The 26,679-nt window shown below is 43.1% G+C and overlaps 1 protein-coding gene across 7 annotated transcripts in view; it reads left to right on the forward strand.

Annotated features, from left to right (window-relative positions):
* The window catches only part of BCAS3 (BCAS3 microtubule associated cell migration factor), a 718,088-nt gene that overhangs the window by 79,807 nt on the left and 611,602 nt on the right, over positions 1-26,679 (forward strand). For all 7 annotated transcript variants that reach the window (XM_038758926.1, XM_038758927.1, XM_038758925.1 and 4 more), the window contains exon 7: positions 10,459-10,531. In XM_038758926.1, the coding sequence (XP_038614854.1) occupies positions 10,459-10,531 (73 nt within the window). The remainder of the gene's footprint in view (positions 1-10,458; positions 10,532-26,679) is intronic.

The raw sequence follows: 26,679 nt of genomic DNA on the forward strand, positions 1-26,679 counted from the left end.
TTACATTACAGAGAGATGCCATACCCAAAGTTTCTTTATATAGGAAGGGCTTTTTATAGAAATTTTGGGACGCAGCATGGCCAAGTGGAAAGAGCTTGGGCCTTGGAGGCGGAGGACCTGAGTTTTATTACCAGCTCTGCCACTTTTCTGCTGTGTGACCTTGGGTAAGTCAGTTTACTTCTCTGTGCCTCAGTTACCTCATCTGTAAAGTGGGGAGACTGTGAGCCCCATGAGGGACAGGGACTGTGTCCAACTCGATTTGCTTGTATCCACCCCAGTGCTTAGTATAGTTATTATTATTATTATTCTAGACTGTGAGCCCACTGTTGGGTAGGGACTGTCTCTATATGTTGCCAACTTGTACTTCCCGAGCGCTTAGTACAGTGCTCTGCACAAAGTAAGTGCTCAATAAATACGATTGATTGATTCTCATCATCATGTAAAATGGGGATTGACTAGTACAAGGACTGTGTCCAATATGATTAGCTTTTTACCTACCCCGTTACTTATTATAGTGCCTGGTGCACAGTAAGCACATAACCATAATCATCACCCCCACCAAAAACAATGACAACAAAAAAAACCTTGCAGAATTATTTGTATTCATGCATCAGGATATATACCTTTGGAAGAGTTGCATCACAACTGATTGGTTCAACTTTTATAACTTTTTATGGCCTGTGGAAGAATCCAGGAAGTTACAATAGTGATTAAAGGGAACAGGTGAGCATCAAACTGTACCCATCTGTAACATCTCAGGGTTGACTGTTAATCTTGTTGACTCGCAAAGCATAGCCTCTTATATCATTCTTCTTATTATGAACATTGAATTTGCTCATTTTAAGGCACTGCAAATTCACCTGGCCTTTATGAAGAGCCAGTCTCACAATTCAAATTTGATTTGTCTGGAAGTTTGGGTTTTTTTGGCAACAGAAAATTCAGTAAACTGTTATTGAAAATTATGATATTCAAAGTTGAGGCCCTCTCACCTTTTGAAGAACCCAGGTTGCCCTTAATCGAATGTGGTTTCCATTGTCTGTCAAACTCCATTTGCCCAAAGGATGATGAGTTTTACCCTCAAACAAGAACCTGTCTATCAATGGTATTTATTGAGGACTTACTATGTGTAGAACACTGTACTAAGCACTTGGTACACTACAACAGAGTTGGATAAGAAGCAGCTTGGCTTAGTGGAGAGAGCACAGGCCTCAGAGTCAGTAGGACCTGGGTTCTAATTCTGACTCCACCACTTGTCTGCTGTGTGACTTTGGGCAAATCCCTTCATTTTTGTGTGTCTCAGGTACCTCATCTGTAAAATGGGGTTTAAGACTGTGAGTCCCACCTGTATCTACCCCAGAGCTTAGAACAGTGCCTGGCACATAGTAAGCGCTTAACAAACACCATCATTATTGTTATTACTAAGCGCTAGGGTTGATACAGGATAATCAGGTTGGGCACAGTCCCTGTCCCACATAGGGTTTACAGTCCCCATTTTACAGATGAGTAATTTCTCTGAGGCGTGGAGACGTGAAGTGATTTACCCTAGGTCACACATCAGACAAGTAGCAGTCAGAAGTGGAACCCAGGTCTTCTAACTCCCAGGCCAGCTGACTCAGAAGGCAGGTCTTCTAATAATAAGAATAATAATTATGGTATTTGTTAAGTGCTTAGTATGTGCCAAGCACTGTTCTAAGTGCTTGGGGTAGATCAGGGTAATCGGGTTGTCCCATGTGGGGCTCACACTTTTAATCCTCGTTTTCCAGATGAGGTAAGTGAGGCCCAGAGAAGTTAAGTGACTTGTAAGGTCACACAGCAGACAAGTGGTGGAGTCAGGATTAGAACCCACGTCCTCTGACTTCCAAGCCCGCGCTCTTTCCACTAAGCCCCAACTCCCAGCTCTTTCCAAGCTGCTTCTTGAATATTGTCCCTATAGAAAAAAGGATGAGGTGTTTGGGATCTTGACAGTTGGATTAACTTTTCAAAACTTAGCCCTCAGCCCCACAGCACTTATGTACAAATCCATAATTTTATATTAATGTCTGTCTTCCTCTCTAGACTGTAAGGTCTTATTGGGTAGGGAATATGCCTACCAGCTCTGTTGTATTGTACTCTCCCAAGGGTTTAATGTTCTGCACACAATAAAGTGCCCAATATATGCCATTGGTTGACAGATATTCTTTCTGTCTCTCTCATGCACATATGCTCACATGTGTGCACACACACACACACACATTTGTGGAGAAACTCATCTCTAGAGAGACACATTCGCTGAAACACGAATGCGCACACCCAGATCTGTAGATTCACATGTCTAGAGACACCTAAATACCTATAAGCAGTGACATACACATTTACCTAGAGTGGCTAAGTCTTAATCTATGCTTTCTAGGTCCTAAAGTGTGGGCTATTCTTTTTTGTTGTTGTTGTTGTTTTCTTTTTGATCATTAGACAAGAGAATGCTGCTTAGGTCAGGCAAAAATTTGGTGGTAGTGTAAGCCTCTTCTTTTAAAACAAACTTCAGCCAAAAAGAATTCTAGCAATATTGGAATATCGCTGACCTGTATAAGGAAGGGGATTGAAATGAAAAATAAGTAGTGAGATCTTTAAGGAAGGCTTAGCTCCACTTTAGAAAAAGAAATCTTGGTTTTGAACTTTTTGAGCCAAAGGTTCGGGTTCAACACCAAGCCTTTCTATTCCTTGCAAAATGTGCCATATTTCATAAAGAACGGCAAGCGGGAAAAATGACCTGGAAATTTTTACCATATGTTCTGATTCCGTTCCTATGTAATTAGATTCTGGAATAAGGTACAAAACAACTTTCAGTTAGTAATTCAAGCCAACATAACTTGTACCTTAGAACTGTGTTTATTGCGGCTGGACAAAGGCTTTCATCTGAATTACTCCAGGAAAATGTTATAGAAATTCTTGCCTTCCACCAAGAGAAGACCACCACTCACCCCACCTTCAAAGCCTTATTAAATACCACATCTCCTCCAAGAGGCCTTCCCTGACTAAGCCTTCATTTTCCCCTAACCCCTCTCTCTTCTGCGACTCCTATGCACTTGAATCTACCCTTTAAGCCCTTGCTATTCACCTCACCTTCAGCCCCACAGTACTTATGTACAAATCCAAAATTTTATATTAATGTCTGTCTTCCCCTCTAGACTGTAAGGTCTTAGTGGGCAGGGAATATGCCTACCAGCTCTGTTGTATTGTACTCTTCCAAGGGCTTAAAGTTCTGCACACAATAAAGTGCCCAATATATGCCATTGGTTGAGAGATATTCTTTCTGTCAATCTCGTGCGTGCGCACACACACACACACACACACACACACACACACACATATTTGTGGAGAAACTCATCTCTAGAGAGACACATTCGCTGAAACACAAGTGCGCACACCCAGATCCGTAGATACACGTCTAGAGACACCTAAATACCTATAAGCAGTGACACACACATTTACCTAGAGTGGCACGAATTACACCTAAACATGGGGCAACCTAGGGAGAAACACAGGCACACTTTCTCCAACACACACACACACACACACACACACACACACACACACACACACAGAGATATAGAGATGATATATTTGGGCTTACCCGACTCTGCTGTGACCTAATTGCCATCAGGGGCCACCCTATATGTCTTTAATATAGATCTTTGAAGTGTTCTTTGAAAATTGAGATACTGACATGAAGATACGAAACAAAAGGAACATTTTTATATAAAGTGAAATTGTGTCCGTGAATCTGAGTCAGTTATCCGGGGTGTTCTTGGCAGGGAGAAAGTGCGAGCTGCTGATGTAGAGAACACTGATACAGGAAGTTCTGCTGTTACGCGGAGATCGGGTTATTGAAGAACCTCATGTCATGGGAAAATCGGGTTAGAGTAACTATTGAATCAGGGGAAATGAACGGGTTAGGGAGTAGGTGGTTCAGAGATACCACTGTGACCAATTTACTTCATTACAAATTCCTCGCCACTCATTTGTAGTAAATACTGTAAAATTGCAAAAAACAATTAAATAGACTGTACAGTGCAGCATAAAATAGACTGCGGCTGAGGCCGAGTGTAGCAACATCACACCTTGACATGTAAGCATACAACCGTTTCTTACTACCTGCCAATTTGTGGATCGTGTTTATTATCAGAACAGAGTTGAGTTGTGGGGAGAACACATAATAAAATTGTGTGTATTAGCAGAACAAGGTGTACAACACTTTCTCCAAAATTGTAGTAGCTCTTCATTTATCTCCTGAATCCTCCCTGTTCCTGAGAGCGAGTCTTTCATTTGAGTCCTCAGTGGAGTAAGCAGTGAGTGTGTCTGAAACTGCCACTTGCCTGCTGTGTGACCTTGGCCAAGTCACTTCTCTGTGTCTCAGCTCCCTCATCTGCAATGATGGGATTGCACACCTCTCTCTCCTGCTTATGCTGTGAATCCCATGTGGGACCTGATGATCTTGTATCTACCACAGCCCTTTGTATAGTGTTTGACACGTAGTAAGCTCTTAACAAAACCACAGTAATAATGATGATAATCCTAAAAAGAATTATGAGAAAGACACTCTGTTTCAGGGCAATCTGAAAGTTGGCTCCTGGGAGGGCTTATAGGGAGTGCGGATGTAGAATATACTACTACTACTACTAATAATAATGGCATTTATTAAGCGCTTACTATGTGCAAAGCACTGATCTAAGCACTGGGGAGGTTACAAGGTGATGAGATTGTCCCACGGGGGGCTCACAGTCTTAATCCCCATTTTACAGATGAGGTAACTGAGGCCCAGAGAAGTTAAGTGGCTTGCCCAAAGTCACACAGCTGACAGTTGGCGGAGCTGGCATTTGAACCCCTGACCTCTGACTCCAAAGCCCGGGCTCTTTCCAGTGAGCCATGCTTCTTCTCTATGTGAAATGTGCCTGTTTCACATGGGTTGGCTGCTTCAAATGAACAGAAATATAAACTGTTGAATTTTTTTATCGTTTTGCTTAATAGAGCTATAGAGGAGGTGGAATCTTATTGTAGGCAGAACCATTTTCATTACTTTAATTGTGTGATTTATCAGGATTTTCAGCTTTTTATAAATGTTATAGTGTTATAGGACCGAATTAAAAGGGTTTAGAATAAAAGGAGTTTAAGAACAGGACTTTGCACCGGGATTTCCATTTTTTTTTTTGGTATTTGATGGCTTTAGCTAGCTGTTTTTCATTTCAGTCATCATACTGCATTCTGTTAAACACTGTGTTGAGCAGGTGTGTATCACATCAGTCTATTGCACATGCAAAAAAAGACACCATTTTATATATAAAATAATAATCCTCCACAACTTGGAGGATTATATTTTCCCCAGAACTATGGAAAGGGGGTGGTGATGCTGATTCCATTAGGCATCACGCAGAGCTCATGTTGCTGTGTATGTTGCCGGAACAATCAGTTTAATAGCTACCCTGTCCATGAGATTGCAAAAGCATAAACTAATGATTTTTTCCTAGGTATTCAGATGGTCAGAAAATGAATTCATTTGACATGGACTCAGAATTTTCCTCCATGAGCTCTCCCGCATCCTAAGTAACTACTTAATAATGATTATGGTATTCGTTAAGTGCTTACTTTGTGCAAGGCACTGTGTTAAGCGCTGACAGCTGAGGGGCGATACCTCCTGAACAAGTGTTTTGTTTGCCACTGGAAGAGCCTGTTAATTAGTTTTAGTCTTCGGTGTTCTTTCCGAATTTGTCTAGATTAGTTTAGTCTATTGTTCTCTTGGGTTGGATTTCAGTTTCTTGTTTATTTCTCTTCCTGTGCCCACTCCGGGAGTGGCTGAGGGGGCCCAAGCCATGGAGGCTGGAACATCACTGTGTGTGTATGATGATTTGATACATGCAGAATCCTTGAAACTGCCATATCCACTTGCAGGACTGTCCGCTAGAAGTGAGGCCTAGGTTGCCTTATGGTTTTGATTGAACCCAAATTAGGCCCAGACCCGTGGGGCTCAGGTTGGGTTGACCAGACTACAAAATAAGCCTGACAGTCAGAAGGCCCTGGGTTTTGATACCAGTTCTGCCACTTGTCCGCAGTACGAGTTCTGTCACTTGTCTGCAGTATGACCTTGGACAAGTCATTTCACTTCCTCTCGGTCTTAGTTACCTCTTCTGTAAAAGGGGGATTAAGACTGTGAGCCCCATGTGGGACATGGACTGTGGCCAACCTGATTGGCTTGTATCTATCCCAGTGCCTGGCACATAGTAAGTGCTTAACAAATACCACCCAGCACTGTGGCAGGGGAAGGAGAAGATTAAAAAAAATCAGTTTACATGAATGAATAACTTGAAAGTTGCAATATTAAATCAAGTAATCTCAAGTTTCTCAGATCAAGAAAAGCTCCTTCTCAGCAGCTCCAAGTGTTTTCCTAATTTTTTCTCAATGTAGGCTCTACACTGTGAGCCCTACAAATGGGCTGGATTAGGATTTCACTTCCTGAGGAGTAGTAGCAGTAATCAGTCAATCAATCAATCGTATTTATTGAGCGCTTACTATGTGCAGAGCACTGTACTAAGCGCTTGGGAAGTACAAATTGGCAACATATAGAGACAGTCGAGCGTCTTCTGTTCACAGTGCAGTGACTAAGGATTTAGACCCTAGTCATGTACCCTACCTGCAAAGACCTTACACTCAAATGGAGGGGAGACACATAGAAATACACATGAGTAGTAATAATAAAGAAGAATTATAATTAGGTGTTTGCAAGCGCTTAGTACAGTGCTAAGCACTTAGTACAGTGCTAAGCGCTTAGTACAGTGCTCTGCACACAGTAAGTGCTCAATAAATACGATTGAATGGGTGTAAATGCTTCCTCTATGTCAAGCACTGTTCTAAGCACTGGGGTAGATAAAAGGTAGTCAGGTTGGACACTGTTCCTTTCCTACATAGGGCTCACAATCTTAATTCCCATTTTACAGAGGAGGAAACTGAGGCACAGAGAAGTGAAGTGACTTGCCCAAGGTCACACGGCAGACAAGTGGCAGAGCCAGGATTAGAACCCAGGTCCTTCCAACTCTTGAACCCGTGCTCTAGCCAGTAGGCCATGGGGTAGCTCAAGGGTGTGTAGAAACAGGTGGAGCTCAGTTTGAAAAAGAATCAAACAAACCAAACTCACCAAAAAACAAAGAGACTTTACTTGCCAATTTTTTTTCCCCTTGCAAAGACTTGTAAAGTTTCATTCATCAAATATAGATGGGTGCATGTAGTGCAGGTGCAACCCAGAAAGGTCTTGGACGGAGGAGAGGAGAAGGGAAATATGGTTGGGAGTTTCAAGTTTGACATAAACCTATTGTTGAAAGTGAAGTTATTGATGTGAGCCATTTTAACATTACAGTTAACAAAATATGTAGGAGTGGAGAGTTAGCCTTGCACAGATGACGTTTAGTTATAATTAAGTTGTAACCTAAATGCAGTGTATGTACTAGGCCTGTTAATATATAACTGAGACTTTGGATTAAAAACCATATTGTTAATTGTAGGATCTGATTAATTTGTTCACAAGGGTTACCGTCACACAATGCATTAGAAACTAAGGTTTCAACAGAATGTAGTTTGGATGCTTTCTCAGAACAAAACCGTCGTTCATGAAAGGTGCAGAATTTCCCAGGAAGAAAAATTGAACTGTTTACTCTTCCAGGAAAAGTTATCTCATGCAAGCGATTCCCGGGTTCTTGGCTTCTGTGACACGATCCAACTTGGATTCTGTAATAATAATAATAATAATAATAATAATAATAATAATAATAATAATAATAATAATAACGGCATTTATTAAGTGCTTACTATGTGCAAAGCACTATTCTAAGCGCTGGGGAGGTTACAGGGTGATCAGGTTGTCCCACGTGGGGCTCACAGTCTTAATCCCCATTTTCCAGATGAGGTAACTGAGGCACAGAGAAGTTAAGTGACTTGCCCAAAGTCACACAGCTGACAATTGGCAGAGCCGGGATTTGAACCCACGACCTCTGACTCCAAAGCCCGGGCTCTTTCCACTGAGCCATGCTGCTTCTCTAATGTAATTCGGACTGATGTGCCCGGTGCTGCCGTGAGAATTTTCAGTTCGAATGGAAGTTGAAAACTGTTTTCCACTGGGGAGAAAAAAAGCACCCCATCATCATCATCATCATCATCAATCGTATTTATCGAGCGCTTACTATGTGCAGAGCACTGTACTAAGCGCTTGGGAAGTACAAATTGGCAACATATAGAGACAGTCCCTACCCAACAGTGGGCTCACAGTCTAAAAGGGGGACACAGAGAACAAAACCAAACATACTAACAAAATAAAATAAATAGAATAGATATGTACAAGTAGAATAAATAAATAGAGTAATAAATATGTACAAACATATATACATATATACAGGTGCTGTGGGGAAGGGAAGGAGGTAAGATGGGGGGATGGAGAGGGGGACGAGGGGGAGAGGAAGGAAGGGGCTCAGTCTGGGAAGGAACTGAATGAATGAAATGAAAGACCCCCAAGCTTCTCTGCTTGATCAAACATGAGTTCAAGTTACCTTGCCCCTCAGATTTTTCGTGGTTTGGAAAAGTTGAGAGAGAAACATCTGAGGTCACGTGGCCGGCTGCCTTTCAGGGCTGTGCTACTTGTGATATTTTGTCACCCGTGTTGCTGACTAGGGTATTGTCTCCAGATTGGCTGTGAAGCAACTAGTCAAGTGTAGCCAGTGTTCAAGGCTAGTGACACCTACACAAAAACTCAGCTCCCTTCCTTTCCCTGTGAAGAATTAAGGGGAACAGTGGAGGATAATTAGGAAACTGCAGATTGCAAAAGAGATATTTGGCTTTTTGTCTGCTCAGAATGTATTTAGCTCTTGTTCATAAATTTTGGTTGGGAAGATAATTTGTCAACCAGTTTTTGACAAATGTATAGAATAGACTGTCCAAGCTTCTTCATCTTCCTGTAGGAATAAGCGTTTTCTAATAAAAGTAATTGTGGTGTCTGGTAAGAGCTTATTATATGCCAAGACCTGGGCTAAGCCTTGGGTAGCTATAGTATAATCCCATCAGTCATGATCCCTTTCCCACGTGAGGCTCACAAGCTCAATCCCCATTTTCCAGATGAGGGAACTGAGGCCCAGAGAAGTGAAATGACTTGCCCAAGGTCACTCAGCAGACAAGTGGCGGAGCTGGGATTAGAGCCCATGACCTTCTCGGAGACTGAAGCTTGTCAGTAGCCTTTATAGAACCGAAAGACCGCAGGACCCTTGCTTGGGGACAATCCCGAGGAAGGGCAAGATTGCATTTCTAGTGGAGTTTCTGGGAGTGCTCTCTTTGGCTTAGTCATTTTGTTTCTTGCTGGTTTTATTTTAACGTTCAAACTTACCTTTCGAATGATGTCTTTAACCTTTTCTTGAAATAATAAGAAAAAGATGGTGGCCTCCATGTCGTGTACAACTATAGGAGAGAGAATAGAAAGGTCTTCAGGAAGGCAGCTGTTTAACAGAATGATTTTGGGAAAGTAAACCTTGTGAGGTTCCATTTTGGGGTAGGAGGGTGAGCAAGGAGAGGGAGAAGCACTTCAGGTTTCAGGGTGGCGGCTGGGATTGCCGAAAGACTTGAAATGTGCTGCCTAGAAAATGCTCCCTAAAATAGGGAGAAAGAGGCCATGAGTTACCATGTCTTCTGACACGTTTGGATTGAGGAACATCCTAGGGTCAGGAGATCAGGCCTGGGAAAGCTCAGGTGAATTCTCCGAAGGTTTCAGCTTAAAAATTCCCCGGGGTGTAAATTGAGACAATGAAAATGGCAAGCCAGGAGATGTACTAGTTGAAAAACACCTCATCGAATCCATCGGTCAGTCGTATCAATTGAACGCTTGCTGTGTGCAGACCTGTACCGAGTGCTGGGGAGGGAACAAATTTCAAGTTGGTAAGGGCACAGTGCAACCCATAAAGGTCTTGGACGGGGGAGAGAAAAAGGGAAATATGGTTGGGAGTTTCAAGTTATGCATAAACCTATTGTTGAAAGTGAAGTTATTGATGTGAGACACTTTAACAGTACAATTAATAAAATGTGTAGGAGTGGAAAATTAACCTTGTTCATGTTCCCTGACCACAGTGAGCTTACAGTCTCAAGGGGAAGACAGACATTAATATAAATAAAAAATTATGGTTATGTACACAAGTGCTGTGGGTCTGAGGGAGGGGTGACTAAAGGGTGCAAATCCGAGTGCATCATTCACTTGAAACTTGGGCAGAATGATTTTTTTTAAATAATATTTTTAAGCGTTTACTATGTTCCAGACACTGTACTAAGTGCTGGGGTAGATACAAGCTAATCAGCTTATATTGCAAGCTAATACGTTTTACAGACTAATTGATAGAAGGTAATATGGAGAGAAAACGTACAAGAGGCTTCTCTTTGAAATTGGACTTTTTTCTTCCCTCACAGGTCCTCAGAAGTGTGACAGCTTTTCCGAGAAGAGGCCTCTGCTTGGTGTGTGTAAGAGCATTGGATCTTCTGGGTAAGGACTTTTTGTTTCTGTTTTTTCAAGGGATTTCTTTTATCAATGCGTTAAAAACCGTGGCATTTTAAGTACCTCATCTACCCTTTTATTCTTTGCTCCCTGGGAAGGGCAAATGCAAATACTCTCTTAGGGGGCAAAGATCAAAGATGGACACCTTAGAATGTTTTTCAAAATAGCATAAGGTTATTTAAGTTTTTAAGAGAATAGTCTTCAGTTGTGTGCTTCTAATGGTAATTTGTGTTGGAAAAAAAAATCAGTGGAAGGCTGTGAATTTTATTTAGTGACAGTAAGTGAGAAGTAATTGAATTACCCACAAGCTACAATATTAGTCAGGATCATTGTTGCATAGTGAGTTAAGGGGTGTGGGATTTCATTCTTGTCCCTAATACTCTTTTATTATGTTGGAACCTTAAGTTAATCACTTAATTTCTGTGCATAGTTATTTTCTTGTACAGAAATTAAGTGATTAACTATTTCTCTGCGTAGTGAGTTAAGGGGTGTGGGATTTCATTCTTGTCCCTAATACTCTTGGAACCTTAAGTTAATCACTTAATTTCAGAGTGCCTTTATTTCCCTGTCTGCAAAATGGGGTGATAATTGTTGATGTCTTTAGATGGTTGCAGAGCGATTTTCAAGGCCATAAGACACTGCAAACTTTAATGCAGAAATTGGATATATTGATAGGTAGTGGAATGATGTAGTTTGAGTTGGACAGCCTGCATTTTGAGTAATGTTTTCTCGGTATTGGAGATCTCTGGTTCAATTGTTTTGAACTAGCTGATTTCAAAACAATGTGGAAAATTTATTATCTGCCAATCTACACCTCCTCTGTGCTTCTTTGTCTTTGATAGGTGCATTAAGAGGAATTCATTACTAGACAAATAATGTGCTGTGAAGTGCACCTCCCTTTTTCTAGAGTCCAGAGGTATAAACCACCCATATTTTATGGGGGTTTCAGAGTGGACTTTCCTTAGAAAAGGTTGCTCTCCTTTATCAATCTCAATTACAATCTGGGCCATAAAAGCCCTCCCAAAATTGCAGGTAGATGAGGTTCAATTAAGGTGTATGGGTGTCCGAACTGCATCTTTCTTCCCTCAGTCAGTTCCACCAATTCAGTTCTATATCTAGAAGAAAAGTCACCTGCTTCTGGAAGATAATCCAGCAGTTGAGACTGCTGAGACCAGTCTTCGTCCAGGAACCACTCAAATTCTGTGACACACCTTTTCCATTAAGTCTTTGCACAAAAGTCCGGGTGAAGGTTCAAAAATAACAAGTCTCTTCTTCTTGAACCCAAACTTTCCTGGGACTGTAATCTCAGCCTAGGGCTGGCTGCTGTAAAACAAATCCAAGAGGCTGACCAGAAATGAGCGTTATTTGTTTTAACTTTCTTTGCTGATCTGTTTACAATCTACTAAACTGTTTAGAGTGCGTGATGTATACTTGTCAGAATGTTTATAATCTCATGAACAACATTTTGGTATAGGACTATGTGTACTGTTTGTTGTAGAGGTTGCATTACAATTGTTTGTTAGAGGGCAGACTCATCTTTTTAGCCTAAGTAATTGATTTATGTGCAAAAAAAATCCTTAAATTTTCCATCTATTTTTCCTGCAAAACTTTGTTGATGGTGATCAGAGTGACTCATCAGTTTAGTCCAGTTGCCTGCCAAAATTATTGTCCAATCGCCGCAGAGATGCATGTATTAGATTTTTTAAAATTGTGACTTTTGTTTTAGGACAGCGAGTTCATTCGTTAAATAATTTCATTATTTTGACAACAGTGGTAATGATGGCTTGCTTAAAATGAAACTACAAGACTAAAATAGTGTCTCCTGTTGCATACTATAGCGTTAGCCTATCATGAAGTATTTCCAAAGAATAGATTACAGGAAAGATTTTGGAGGTAAATAAACCGAAGAAAAGAAACCTGAAGCATTTAAGTGTATCATATAGGCAAACTTTATAAGCAGGAACCTTTTAGGAGGATTTTATTGTATACACATATATCTTGCAGATGTCTCCTGCACAAGCTGAAAAAAGCATGACTGTTGTTTCAGTAATTGGTAAACTGCCCTCAAAACCATTTAGTTTATTTAGAACTTTTGGGTGTGTAGTGGACCTCTATGAATATTTCTTTGTTTTAGTATCCTGTTTATTAAGCCCCAAGGGGATTTCCTTGATGCATAATAACAACAAGGCAGTGATTTGAGAAGCAGGAGCAACTTAGTTGCAAACATAACTCTCCCAAGTGCTTAGTACAGTGCAATAAGTGCTCAGTAAATAGTAGAGAAGCAGTGTGGCTCAGTGGAAAGGGTGCAGGCTTTGGAGTCAGAGGTCAGGGGTTCAAATCCCAGCTCCGCCAATTGTCAGCTGTGTGACCTTGAACAAGTCACTTAACTTCTCTGTGCCTCGGTTCCCTCATCTGTAAAAATGGGGATTAAGACTGTGAGCCCCACGTGGGACAACCTGATCACCTTGTATCCCCCCAGCGCTTAGAGCAGTGCTTTGCACATAGTAAGCGCTTAACAAATACCATCATTATTATTCTTATTATTAAATACCATCAACCAATCGTGTATATTGAGCGCTACTACGTGCAGAGCACTGTCGATTGATATTATTTTACAAAGCACAAACTAGTATCTTGATTCCAGTTGTGACAAAAGAAGTAGGCTGGGCCAAGGAAGATGAGATGGAAGAAATTCAGGCTTGAAGAAGTACAGCAGGGAGCTGAAATGAAAAGGAAAGGAGAAGTCCAGATCAAAGGATTCAGAATTTAGTACTGGGTGAAATTTTGCTCGAAACAAGAAATTACTCTACTTGTAAAGATAATTAGGAAGAAAGATGATTAACCAGGAGACTGGTTAATTCTCTCGTTGAGGTAATATACTCTGCTAAGCACTCTGACCTGTACACATAACATGTCATGTCCTCCAGGATTCATGCTATATCATCAGTAAATATATTTTTGGGACTAAGCATTTGGGGAGTTTGCAGAAGTGTAAAATATGGTCTCTGTCCTCAAGGAGCTTACTTTAATAGAAGTCACTTAATTTCTCTGTGAAGAATGAGGGGGTTCCAGGTCAGGGGCAGGATGTGGGCGAGATAGACGAAATTGAGGTACTGCGAGTAGAGGAGTGAAGTGTTCGGCTGGATTGTAGTAGGAGAGTAGTGAGGTGAGGTAGGAGGGGGCAGGTGATTGACTGCTTTAAAGCCGATGTCGAAGAGTTTCTGTTTGATGCGGACTACGGTGCTTAGTACAGTGCTATGCACACAGTAAGCACTCAAATACCATTGAATGAATGAATGCGAAGGTGGATGTGTAGCCAAAGTTCCCAATGACTTCTTTCTAGTAGAATGAATCTGTGCCTCCCTCCGTCCCAATTCTCCTTGACTTTTCTGCTTCTGCTTCTTTCACATATTGGACAAACTTTCTTGTGCAGGATATTTTTCAGCCTTGGTTTTACAGACACTGGTCTCTACTGCTTCTAAACTTCTCTGACCACTCTTAATAATAATAATGGCATTTATTAAGCGCTTACTATGTGCAAAGTGCTGTTCTAAGCGCTGGGGAGGTTACAGGGTGATCAGGTTGTCCCACGGGGGCTCACAGGCTTAATCCCCATTTTCCAGATGAGGTAACTGAGGCCCAGAGAAGTTGTGACTTGCCCAAAGTCACACAGCTGGCAATTGGCGGAGCCGGGATTTGAACCCATGACCTCTGATTCCAAAGCCCGTGCTCTTTCCCCTGAGCCACACTCCTCAGTTTCCTTCTGTGGCTTGTCTTCCTCTCCTCACTTTTTTCATGGTATTTGTTAAAGTACTCTCAAACAATTACTCTCCCCATCTTCAAAGCCTTATCGAAGGCGCATCTCCTTCAAGAGGCCTTCCCTGACTTAGTCCTCATTTCCTCTTTTCCCACTGTCTTCTGAGTCACCCTGACTCGCTTCCTTTATTCACCCCTCTGTCAGCCCCACAACACTTATATGCCTATATGTAATTTATTGATTTATATCAATGCCTTTCTCCCCCTCTAGACTGTAAACTCATTGTGGGGAGGAAATGTGTCTGTTTATATTGTCGTGTTGTGTAAATTCACCGGGATGTGACCTAGTCGGGATTAGAATTCCTGGGGTTCGGGGGGAAGGCCTCCAGGAAAACGCTTCCCAGCGCTTAGTACAGTGCTCTTCACACAGTTAAGTGCTCAATAAATACAGTTGATTTGGTGAGCTTAGTGTCCAAAGTGAGGGCGCTGCAGGAATGTGAAAAGGGTGTGAAAAGGACTTGTCTTGTCTTACACCATCGAGTCATCTTCGACCCATAGCGACACCACGGACACATCTCTCCCAGAACACCCCACCTCCATCTGCCATCGTTCTGGTAGTGGATCCATTGAGTTTTCCCGGTAAAAACACAGAAGTGGTTTTCCATTGCCTCCTTGGGTGCAGTAACCTTGAGTCTCTGCTGCTGCCCAGCGCAGAAAGGGACTAGAGAGAGAGAAAGAGCAAAGATGTACAGCCCATTCAAGGAGGTCTGTATGTGAAAGGGAGCTGGAGAGATAGTTGCAGTGTGCGGTGGGATCTTTTCAGCATGAGGAAAACTCAGCGTGTTTGAAGGCAGAGGGAAAGAGCCAGAGAAGGAGAGATTGAAGGTAGCGGTAACAGATGGGAGGAGAGTGAGGAGGAGAAGGGGATTCTTAGAGAAGTTTGATCTGATGGCTGTTCATCTTGTCAATGAAATAGTTAATCAGGTTGTCAGAAGTTAGGGAAATTACATATCTGTAATTCACTTTTTTATATTAATGTCTGTTGCCCCCTATCCCCAGACTGTAAGCTTGTTGTGGGCAGGGAATGGGTCTGTTTATTGTTGTATTGTACTCTTCCGAGTGCTTAGTCCAGTGCTATGCACACAGTAAGCTCTCATTAAATACAGCAGAATTAATGAATAGGGAGAAGGTAGGAGCATTGGCGACCTGGGGAGTTGGCAACATGGAACAGGCAAAGGAGTTGAGAGGGAGGGGACTAAGTAGTGTTGTATACTTAGTGAAAACGCAGCATTATAACATGGAAGGTCCACCTAGCATTTGGATTTCCACCAGAAAACTCAGCTGCCAAGCACAGGAGTGAAGGAAGAGGACAGTGGGGAGATCCAAGGCCAGGGATGGGAGGGCGAGGGACAGTAGAGGGTCAGAGGGACAAGAGAATGGAGTGCTGGATGAAGTAGTTTGGGATGGGGGGCGGCGGTGGACTTGAGTCTAAAAAGGGAGGGGTTACAAGTGGCCTCACACCCAGATAATACCCAAAAAAGCAAAAAACCTCTCAGGCCTTCCCCCAAGACCCATTGAACTGGGCCCATCTGCTCCGTTGAGAAGATTTCCTGTCATCAGTAAGTAGTCTGCCTGGAGGTGAAACCATTATTTACTAGAATCCACAGCCTACCAGTATTCCTGATTAAATTGGTCTCAGGAAAAGGCAGAGGAAATGTTTGCTTTGGGTGTGTAATTTGTATTCTTCTTTTCCTCCTGGTGGGGGTCCAAAGAGGCCAACTGGAATCCCCAAGGTGTATTTCCCCTGCCTTTTATCTCATTCCTGCTCTTCTCCCCTCTGTCCTCCTTCCACTGCCCACAAAAGATCTGCCAAGGGATTAGATTTGAACAACCGATTCCAGTGTGACTGTACAGACTTGTCGGAATCTTGTGAATTGAGGGTTCCTTGAAATTCTTCTAAGAAAAGAATAGTCCCATAATAAATTCCAAACAAACTATTAGAGTCTGAGAAGCTCCTGGATCAATGATGCATGTTGTAAGGCCTTGTAACTTTCATGTAGATCTGACTTTACCCCGTCGGAAATTTTAAAAAAAGAAAAATTTACAGATTTCATATGTAAAAAAAAAAAACACCCCAACAACAAAAAACTGACCCCAATCTGATAATGTAAATTGAGGATTTTAATTTATGCAGCCTACACAGCATTTGCTTCATTAATGCAGCCCTGCTTTTGGGTTTGGATTTATTTCAGCCACTCGATGAAGGGAAATAGTTTATTGCTTCCTTCAGGAGCCCACAGCTCCTTGTCAGTTTTGTGTTGTGCTAGTGCTTCACCCACTCGCACAGCACAGTTATGTCTAGGTTGGATCGTGGAGGTCATTGAGAAGCAGATCGCAACATTGTTAATTAGCTAGGGATAAGATACAGAGAAGATTTTATTCACTTGAAACTGCATGGATAATTTTATTATTATTGTTATTATACTTGTTAAGTGCTTACTGTACTAAGCGCTGGGGTAGATACAAGATAATCATGTGGGACACAGTCCATATCCCACGTGGGGCTCACAGTCTAAATAGGAGGGAGTAGAATTTAATCCCCACTTCACAGATGGAGAAATTGAGGCACTGAGAAGTTAAGCGACTTGCCCAAGGTCACACAACAGACAAGTGGCGGAGCATGGATTAAAACCCAGTAATGATATTAAAAATAATTGAGGGGTTTGTTAAGTTCTTACTATGTGCCAGGCACTGTACTAAGCGCTGGCGTGAGAACAGGCAGATCGGGTTGGACATAGTCACTGTCCTACATGGGGCTCACAGTCGTAATCCCCATTTTACAGATGAGGCACAGAGAAGTGACTTGCCCAAGATCACACAGCAGACAAGTGGCAGTGTGGGATTAGAACCCAGGTCCTGACTTCAGGTCTGTGCTCTTTCCAATAGACCGCACTACTTAACAAGTAGAATAAAATGATCTCCACCTGAATTTCGGTGGCTAAGTGGGATTGGCGTTCAATCTGCGCATCAGGCAGAAACTCCTCACCCTGGGCTTCAAGGCTGTCCATCACCTCGCCCCCTCCTACCTCACCTCCCTTCTCTCCTTCTACTGCCCAGCCCGCACCCTCCGCTCCTCCACCACTAATCACCTCACTGTACCTCGCTCTCGCCTGTCCCGCCATCGACCCCCGGCCCACATCATCCCCCGGGCCTGGAATGCCCTCCCTCTGCCCATCCGCCAAGCTAGCTCTCTTCCTCCCTTCAAGGCCCTGCTGAGAGCTCACCTCCTCCAGGAGGCCTTCCCAGATTGAGCCCCTTCTTTCCTCTCCCCCTCGTCCCCCTCTCCATCCCCCCGCCTTACCGCCTTCCCCTCCCCACAGCACCTGTATATATGTATATATGGTTGTACATATTTATTACTCTGTTTATTTATTTATTTATTTATTTATTTTACTTGTACATTTCTATCCTACTTATTTTATTTTGTTGGTATGTTTGGTTCTGTTCTCTGTCTCCCCCTTTTAGACTGTGAGCCCACTATCGGGTAGGGACTGTCTCTATGTGATGCCAATTTGTACTTCCCAAGCGCTTAGTACAGTGCTCTGCACATAGTAAGCGCTCAATAAATACGATTGATTGATTGATTGATTGGCGTTGCTTTCTTAGGGGGAAAGAAATCTTGGAATGTTAATGGTGTAGGTAGACGTGTCCCCGGTTTTTACGTGAGCTAACAGGTGGTTCCAGGGTTGTCAGCTTTCCATTTGTGAAGCTTCTCCACTTTGTTTTAGTGTGTCTCCCTTGCTAGATTCTAAGCACCTGGAAGGCAGACATCATGTCTGGTAGTTCTCTGGTACTTTCCCAAGTTTGTGGTACAGTGCTTTTGGACTGTGAGCCCACTGTCGGGTAGGGACTGTCTCTATATGTTGCCAACTTGTACTTCCCAAGCGCTTAGTACAGTGCTCTGCACACAGTCAGTGCTCAATAAATACGATTGATGATGTTGATGATGATGATGATGCTCTGAGCACAGTAGGCCCTCAGTAAATACGATTGACTGGCTGATTCTGGGGAACTGGGGGAGAGAGACTGACTCTCCTCTGTCAGAGGTGCAGTCCAAGACACAGAGATGCAGTTCAAGATCCAAAGACACTGCTCTGAAGTAGTGTGGCCTAGTGGAAAGAACATACTACTGGAAATCACGAGAGCCAGGTGAATAATAGTAGTAATTGTGGTATCTGTTAAATGCTTAATATGTGTCAGGCTCTCTGCTAAGCACTGGGGTAGATACAAGATAATTGGGTTGGGCAAAATCCCAGTCCCACATAGGGCTCACAGTCTTAATTCCCATTTTAAAGATGAGGGACTTTTAGACTTTTTAGACTGTGAGCCCACTGTTGGGTAGGGACTGTCTCTATATGTTGCCAACTTGTACTTCCCAAGCGCTTAGTACAGTGCTCTGCACACAGTAAGCACTCAATAAATACGATTGATGATGATGATGATGAGGGAACTGAGGCACAGAGAAGTCAAGGGACTTGCCCAAGGTCACACAGCAGACAAGTGGTGGAGCCGGAATTAGAACCCAGATTCGAATGCCAGCTCCTCCACCTGCCTTCTGAGGGACTTTACCTTAATTTACCTCAACTTCTATGAGTCTCGGTTTCCTCATCTGTAAAATGGAGATTAAATATCTGTTCTACCTCCCCCTCGGACTGTGAGCTCCACGAGGGAGAGAGACTAAGCTGGATCTGATTTAATTGTATCTACCCCAGGGCTTAGTATAGTGCATTGCACATTGTAAGTGCTTAAGGAAAACCATTATTGTTATCATTATTATTATTATTATTATTATTATTTAAAGCCCCAGAAACAGAGCCACAGGCCCCTTCTGGGGAGGTGGGCTACCTAAGTTAAGGGGAGGCCACAACTCACCTAGCCTCGTTCTAGCCTTGCCGTATGCCGTTGAGTCGTCTCCGACCTGTAAGGTCTCCATGGACACATCTCTCCCAGATCCCCCTTCCTCCACCTGCATTCGTTCTGGTAGTGTATCCAGAGAGTTTTTTGGTAAAAATACGGAAGTCTTTCCTTCTTCAACGCAGTCAACTTGAGTCTCGCCATCAACTCTGTCCCATGCTGCTGCCCATCACAAGTGAGTTTTGACTTGCAGCAGATCACCTTCCACTCGCTAGCCACTGCCCAAGCTAGAAGAATGGAATGGGTAGGCCTCTGCTTCACTCTTCCTCCCGTAGTTGAGACTGGTAGATTACTGGAAGCTCTCCAGGTGTGTTCCTGAGAGGTATGTTCTAGCCTTACCTGTTGCTTTTTTTTTTTTGAATGGTATTTGTAAATACAAAAAAAGTGTTTGGGGTAAATACGAGCTAATCAGATTGAACACAGTCCTTGTGCCACACGGAACTCACAGTCTTGTCATGTTGGGATGGTCCGAGGCTGAGGCTTCTATTAGAGAAGCAGCGTGGCTCAGTGGAAAGAGCACGGGCTTTGGAGTCAGAGGTCATGGGTTCGAATCCCGCCTCCGCCACATGTCTGCTGTGTGATCTGGGGCAAGTCACTTAACTTCTCTGGGCCTCAGTTACCTCATCTGGGGATGAAGACTGTGAGCCCCACGTGGGACAACCTGATCAGCCTGTATTCTCCCCAGTGCTTAGAACAGTGCTTTGCACATAGTAAGCGCTTAAATGCCAATTATTATTATTATTATTATTATTATTATTGTTATTATTATTATTATTATTGGGTGACAGCCAAGTTTAGGCTGAGGTTTCTGCCGCAAGGGCAAGCCAGAGGTGACCTTTTGTTTGGGGCCTAACCCGACCGAGGTCCCGGCTGGGAGGTGAGTTGAAATTGGGCTTTCCACTGGCTAGTTCAAGTTCCTACTCTGGTCGCTACCCCAGGGCTCGCTCCAGGGACCCCCAGGACCTTCCAGCCTGAAAGACCATTCTCTGGGCCTCACTTATCTGTAAAATGGGGGTTCAATATATATATATATATATATATGTGTGTGTGTGTGTATATATATATATGTATATATATATGTATATATGTATATATGGTTGTACATATTTATTACTCTATTTATTTATTTATTTATTTATCTTGTACATTTCTATCCTATTTATTTTATTTTGTTGGTATGTTTGGTTCTGTTCTCTGTCTCCCCCTTTTAGACTGTGAGCCCACTGTTGGGTAGGGACTGTCTCTATGTGTTGCCAATTTGTACTTCCCAAGCGCTTAGTACAGTGCTCTGCACATAGTAAGCGCTCAATAAATACGATTGATTGATTGATTGATTGATTCAATACCTGTTCTTGGCCCCTAGTGAGCACGTATCAAATTATTGCGAGTTGGGCGTAGGAGTGTCTTACGTGCAGTTGGTCAGAAGTAGCGTTTTCTTTGGTGTGTTTCCCTGGAGGCCTTCCCTGCAAACCCTGGGAATTCTAATCCCGACCAGGTCACATCCTGTTGAACTTTCAAGTCTGCAGGGAATCACAGCTTGAGCTGGCATGACCGCTGCAGGCACAAGAATAGCTTTGCGCCATTCCTCCCATCTCCCCTGATCAAAGTCCTGGGTTTTTCCAGCTGTTCTCTGGCCCTCCTTCAGGCTCTGAGCCATCTCTCTGGTGCTCCCCCAGACCTCCCCTGTGTGAGTGTTCTGGCTTCACTCCTGGCTCTCCACCACAAATTGTTGGCTGTCTCAGCCACTCCTAAAAACAGGATCGGACCTCCTCTTTGCGCTGCGCTCCGTAAGGGAGGATGGTGCCACTTGTCTGGAGTCATCTGTCTGGCATGATGGTTTCCAGCACGGAAAAGGTCGCCGGGCCTATGGGCCCCAACTTGATGTACTCATCTTGGATCTTGCCGGGCTGTTTTATCTAGGAGTCGCCAGCTGCAGCTGAGAACGCCGTATTCCTTCCCTGTTGATCCGATCCTGGATGTGGTTAGATCGTGAGGAGATGTGGTGACATTAGTCTTCCCAAAAGGTATCTTTCAGGAAACACATATTGAGGAAGCTTTATGTCCCCTCTGAATCTCTCTGGCGTCATTTTTGACCGCTTCCTTGCCATGCCTCCTGACACATAAACACAACTTCCAGTCACAGGGGTCGCTAGCGTGAGCGTGAATTATGCAATACCCACCTCTAACTTATTTAATCACTTCAAGACGGTTTTTAGCTTTTTGGAAAAGGCAAAAAGAGAGCGCATTTTACACTCGAGTCAGTTGAAACAAAAAAACAAACAACAAACAGAAACACCCACGGAACCAACTCAGGATGTTTCTCATGTATTGAAGTTTGGGATAGGGTAGGGACAGTGGGTTAGTGTAAACTTAGATTCGTGTTATCTTGGAAAGTTCTGACCATGGGAAATTTTTTATTTTTATTTAAACAACACATCTGAGTCATGGACACATTTCTAAATGGTGTGAGAGATTTTATTTACAAATATGGTAGACTGTTCCCATGTGATTCCCTAAAATTGATGCTGCTTTCAAACACGGGCCAAAACGGTGATATACGATCTGTGAAACCAACGTCCCATTTCCTCTTCTTTATGTTGGAAACGACTCCAAGTAGCCAGTGTGTAAATACCCACCAGTGTTATAATTTCAAATTGAATAATTATTTTCAAAATTGGAGTGGAGAGAGATTAACTTGGCATTTGGCATTGGGGTTTTCTTGGATAGAGCCCCCACTACGAATCGGAGATTAGTGACAGTGAAATCATTAGGACTGCTCGTACTTAAGAGTTCGTATAATGCCCTGAGAAAGTTGTGGTCAGCCAGTGTTGTAACGTGTTGCAGTGTAGACCATAAATATTAATATAAATAACATGTTTGCATGAATGTCTGTCTCCCCCCTCCGCAATTCTTGACTGTAGGCTTGTGGGCTGGGAATGTGTCTGTTTATTGTTATATTGTACTTTCTCAAGTGCTTAGTACAGTGCTCTGCACAGAGTATGCGCTCAATAAGTACGATCGACTGTCTGGAGCACGCTTGCTCGTGGACTGTAAACAATTTGCAGCATCCACTGAGTGGTAGTTTTCTTAACCCAATAATGAACTAGAAGTCGAAGTAGGAGAAAGGCCTTTTAGAGGAGGCAGGCAGTCAGTGAGTTTTATGTGTTGCACTTAGTGAGTGCAGAGCACCGTACTAAGCACTTGGGAGAGTACAAAATAAGAATATAACAGACAATATAAAATGTTAACAGTCTAGACTGTTAACATTTAGACTGTGAGCCCACTGTTGGGTAGGGACTATCTCTATATGTTGCCAATTTGTACTTCCCAAGCACTTAGTACAGTGCTCTGCACATAGTAAGCGCTCAATAAATACGATTGATGATGATGATAGAAGGGGAGACAGACATTAATATACAGAAGAGGAACAGCTTTAGTGAGTCGCATTGGCAGGAGCAATCTCAGCTGATGGCGGAGACTCGGTTTGGTTGCAATTCGTTCATTCCATTGTATTGATTGAGTGCTTACTGGGTGCAGAGCACTGTACTAAGTGCTTGAAGTGGTTGGCCAACCTGCAACAGCTGTGTTTCACAGGCATAGAGTAGGAAAAAAAGCATCATCTTGCTTTTGCCAAGCGGCAGCCGAGTTAGAAGGGCTGGTGGCACACGCAGGCTGCCCAGGTGGCCGCTTAACTCCCTTAGCGGCTGAAGGTGGTTCTGACCTGGAGACCAATGGAAAGTGTCAGGAGTTCCAGTTCTCAAATCCTGGATAATAATAATAACAATAATGATGATGATGATGGCTTTTGTTAGGCGCTTACTATGTGCCTGGATGATTCATGGAAAAAGGAGATAAAAATTGGGAACATTGGAATCGGCAATGTTGTGGTCCACCTTTTCAGGGAATTGACATGGTCACATAGTAGTGAAAGGAAATACAAGTGCCTCCCTTGGCATCTCTGTAGGGTATCTACTCATTTGGGTCGCCCAGGGGATCCATCCCCGGGCATGAAAGGCCTTGAGCCTTCCACCAGTTATATAACATGAAGGTGCAGTTGGTGTAATGGTTTAGTCAGTCAAGCAGGGGCACTTATCTTTTCCTGCCTTACCTGAAGCGCTTTTCCTGAATCAGTCAATCAGTGTGGCAATTATTGAGAGCTTACTACATGCAGAGCCCTGTACTAAGTGGTTGGGAGAGTACAGTACAGCAGAAATAGCAGTCACATTCCCTGCCCGTAACAATTTTACATTGAATGTTAAAAGTATTTCCTGGATATGGGTCCAAGTCAGTCAGAAGCTGGCTGCAGATATGGAACCCCCGAGCTTCCCACCACCTCAGTCCTCCGAGGTTTGGGGCAAGTACTTGAGGTCACAGTGGCTCCCTCATGCTTTCCGGTCCACCCTTGTCGGGGAGAGCCTATCTTCTCAACCAAGGGCAGCCCTCACGGGAGCAATTCATTCAATTGCACTTAGTGAGCGCTTACTGTGTGGAAAGCGCTAGGCGCTTGGGAGAGTACAGAATAACAACAGACACAGCCCTGCCCACAGCAAGCTCACACTCCAGAGGGGGAGACAGACATTAATATCAATCAGTAAATAAATAGATAAATAACAGATATGTACATATGTGTTGTGGGGAAGGGAGGGAGGATGAATGAAGGAGAAAGTAAGAGAGGCACAGAAGGGAGTGGGAGCAGAGGAGGGCTTAGGGAAGGCTTCTTGAAGGAGATGGACCTTCAATTAGGCTTTGAAGTGGGGGAGAGCAATTATCTGTCTGGAGGAGGAGGAGCAATGAGGAGGAGCCCCCACTTCCAAGCCTTGTTGAAGGTACTTCTGCTCCAAGAGGCCTTCCCTGACTAAGCCCTCCTTTCCTCTTCTCTCAATCCCTTCTGCATCACCCTGACTTGCTCCCTTTATTCATTCACCCTCCCATCCCCATTGCACTTATGTACATGCAATATTTATTTATCTTAATGTCTGTTTCCCCTCGGTTCTGTTCTCTGTCTCCCCCTTTTAGACTGTGAGCCCACTATCGGGTAGGGACTGTCTCTATGTGATGCCAATTTGTACTTCCCAAGCGCTTAGTACAGTGCTCTGCACATAGTAAGCGCTCAATAAATACGATTGATTGATTGATTGATTGATTTATTGAGCGCTTACTGTGTGCAGAGCACTCTACTAAGCGCTTGGGAAGTGCAAAACGGCAGCATATAGGGACGGTCCCTACCCAACAACGGGCTCACAGTCTAGAAGGGGGAGACAGACAACAAAACAAAACAAGTGGACAAGTGACAAAACAAGACTGTTAGCTCGTTGTGGGCAGGGAATGTGTCTGTTATATTCAAGCGCTTAGTACAGTGCTTTTCACACAGTAAGTGCTCAATAAATATGATTGACTGACTGACGCACTATTCCCTCATAGCAGTAATGTGCTCTGCTTTTCTTATTATTATTCTTGCCTTGTATCATAGTTTACTCTCCCAAGTGCTTAGTATAGTGCTCTGCACTGCATTCAATCATATTTATTGAGTGCTTACTGTGTGCAGAGCACTCTACTAAGCGCTTGGGAAGTGCAATACAGCAGCGTATAGAGACGGTCCCTACCCAACAACAGGCTCACCGTCTAGAAGGGGAGACAGACAACACAACAAGTGGACAAGTGACAAAACAAGACTGTTAGCTTGTTGTGGGCAGGGAATGTGTCTGTTATATTCAAGCGCTTAGTACAGCGCTCTTCACACAGTAAGTGCTCAATAAATATGATTGACTGACAGACTGTTCCCTCGTAGCAGTAATGTGCTCTGCTTTTCTTATTATAATTCTTGCCTTGTATCGTAGTTTACTCTCCCAAGTGCTTAGTATAGTGCTCTGCACTGCATTCAATCATATTTATTGAGTGCTTACTGTGTGCAGAGCACTGTACTAAGCTCATACGGTAAGCACTCATTAAATACCCTCAATGACTGATTGATTGCAGTGTTTCACTGCGTTGAACCTTTCCCTGTTATTTCATTTCTAGCAATGGTGAGTCTTAGGAGGATTTGAGAAGGGAAGCTCTAGGCTCCAGTCAGCATTTTAGAAAAAAGATTCATGCAGTTGCGTATAAGATCACAGCTTATATACCTTACACCTTGTAGGAACAGAGGGCTGATGAAGGAGAACTTCATAAAGACAACATTGAGAGTCCAGTGCTCTATTTACTAACTATGAACATCTGGCACGTGACGAGATGCATTATTTATTATTCATTGCATTTGTTAATAGCTTACTTGTGCAAAGCATCATAATGAGGAGTGCAAAAAGGTCAAAGGATTTTGACTTAAACATGGTCTCTAGCTTTCAGGGAATTCCCAATCTGAGAGTGAGAGGACAGACAAAAAAAATTAGGAATAATTTATAAACAGTGGGAGGAGAATTAAAGCAGAATTTTTAAAATTAAGATCATTACGTTAATAGTAGTTAACAGTTCTTGAAGGGGTTATTGTTCACTTCCTTGCAGTGAGACCTTGGGAAAGTCACTTAGCTTCTCTGTGCCTTGTTTCCTCGTCTGTAAAATGGAGATTCGATTCCTGTTCTCCCTTCCCCTTACTGGGAGCCCTTTGTGGAACCAGGACTGCGTTCAAGGTGATTGTCTTGTATTTTCCTCAGTGCTTTTTACAGTGCTTGGCACATAGTAATCATTTAACAAATATCACAATGAATATGAATATTTCATATATGTTGATTTTTTTCTCATTTTCTTGTTGTGTGTTTGGGAATTTGTGTGTTTGTATTCCCCATTAGATTGCAACCCTTTTAGGAAATGAAATGATATCTTATTCTTCTATCACCCCTTTTTCTGCATATTCCCTCAACTCCTAGGAACATGATTCTGCATTCAGAAGGTCTTCCGGAGACGCTGTTGACGATATTGACGATGCTAGAATCGAACAGTCTGAGTTCTCTTCCTGGCTTCATGAGTGACTGACCCGTTGATCTCTTTTAATTCACATCCTCTCTCTTTGCCCCAGCTTTCTGACTGGCGTTGTCTGTCGATCATGCTTTCCCACCTACTGCTCTGTTTGGTGGGCCAAACATCAGAATATCAGAAACGTTCTTGAGATTACTGCTGCAGGCTCCTCAGAGAAATTTTTCATTTCTGGTTTCGAAGGGAAGCGAGCAGCTGATCTGAGGTCTTTCGGGTGGGGTTGAAGGAAGCGTATCGCCTGCTTCCCGACTCCTAGGCGGTTGAGGGAATGAAGTCACTTTCTGATGTTCCTTGAGGAAGCTAACGTGCCCTAGCTACTTCACGGGGAGTGGGGTTGAGCTGTTGGGTTGTTATTCTGGAAAGCAAAGTAACAAAAGTCAGTGCTGCGCTGATGATGTGCTGAAATTCCACGCTGTGCTAAAAGAAAAGTGCACATCATT

The sequence above is a fragment of the Tachyglossus aculeatus genome, chromosome 17 (genome assembly GCF_015852505.1).
Source record: "Tachyglossus aculeatus isolate mTacAcu1 chromosome 17, mTacAcu1.pri, whole genome shotgun sequence".
Lineage (NCBI taxonomy): Eukaryota > Metazoa > Chordata > Mammalia > Monotremata > Tachyglossidae > Tachyglossus > Tachyglossus aculeatus.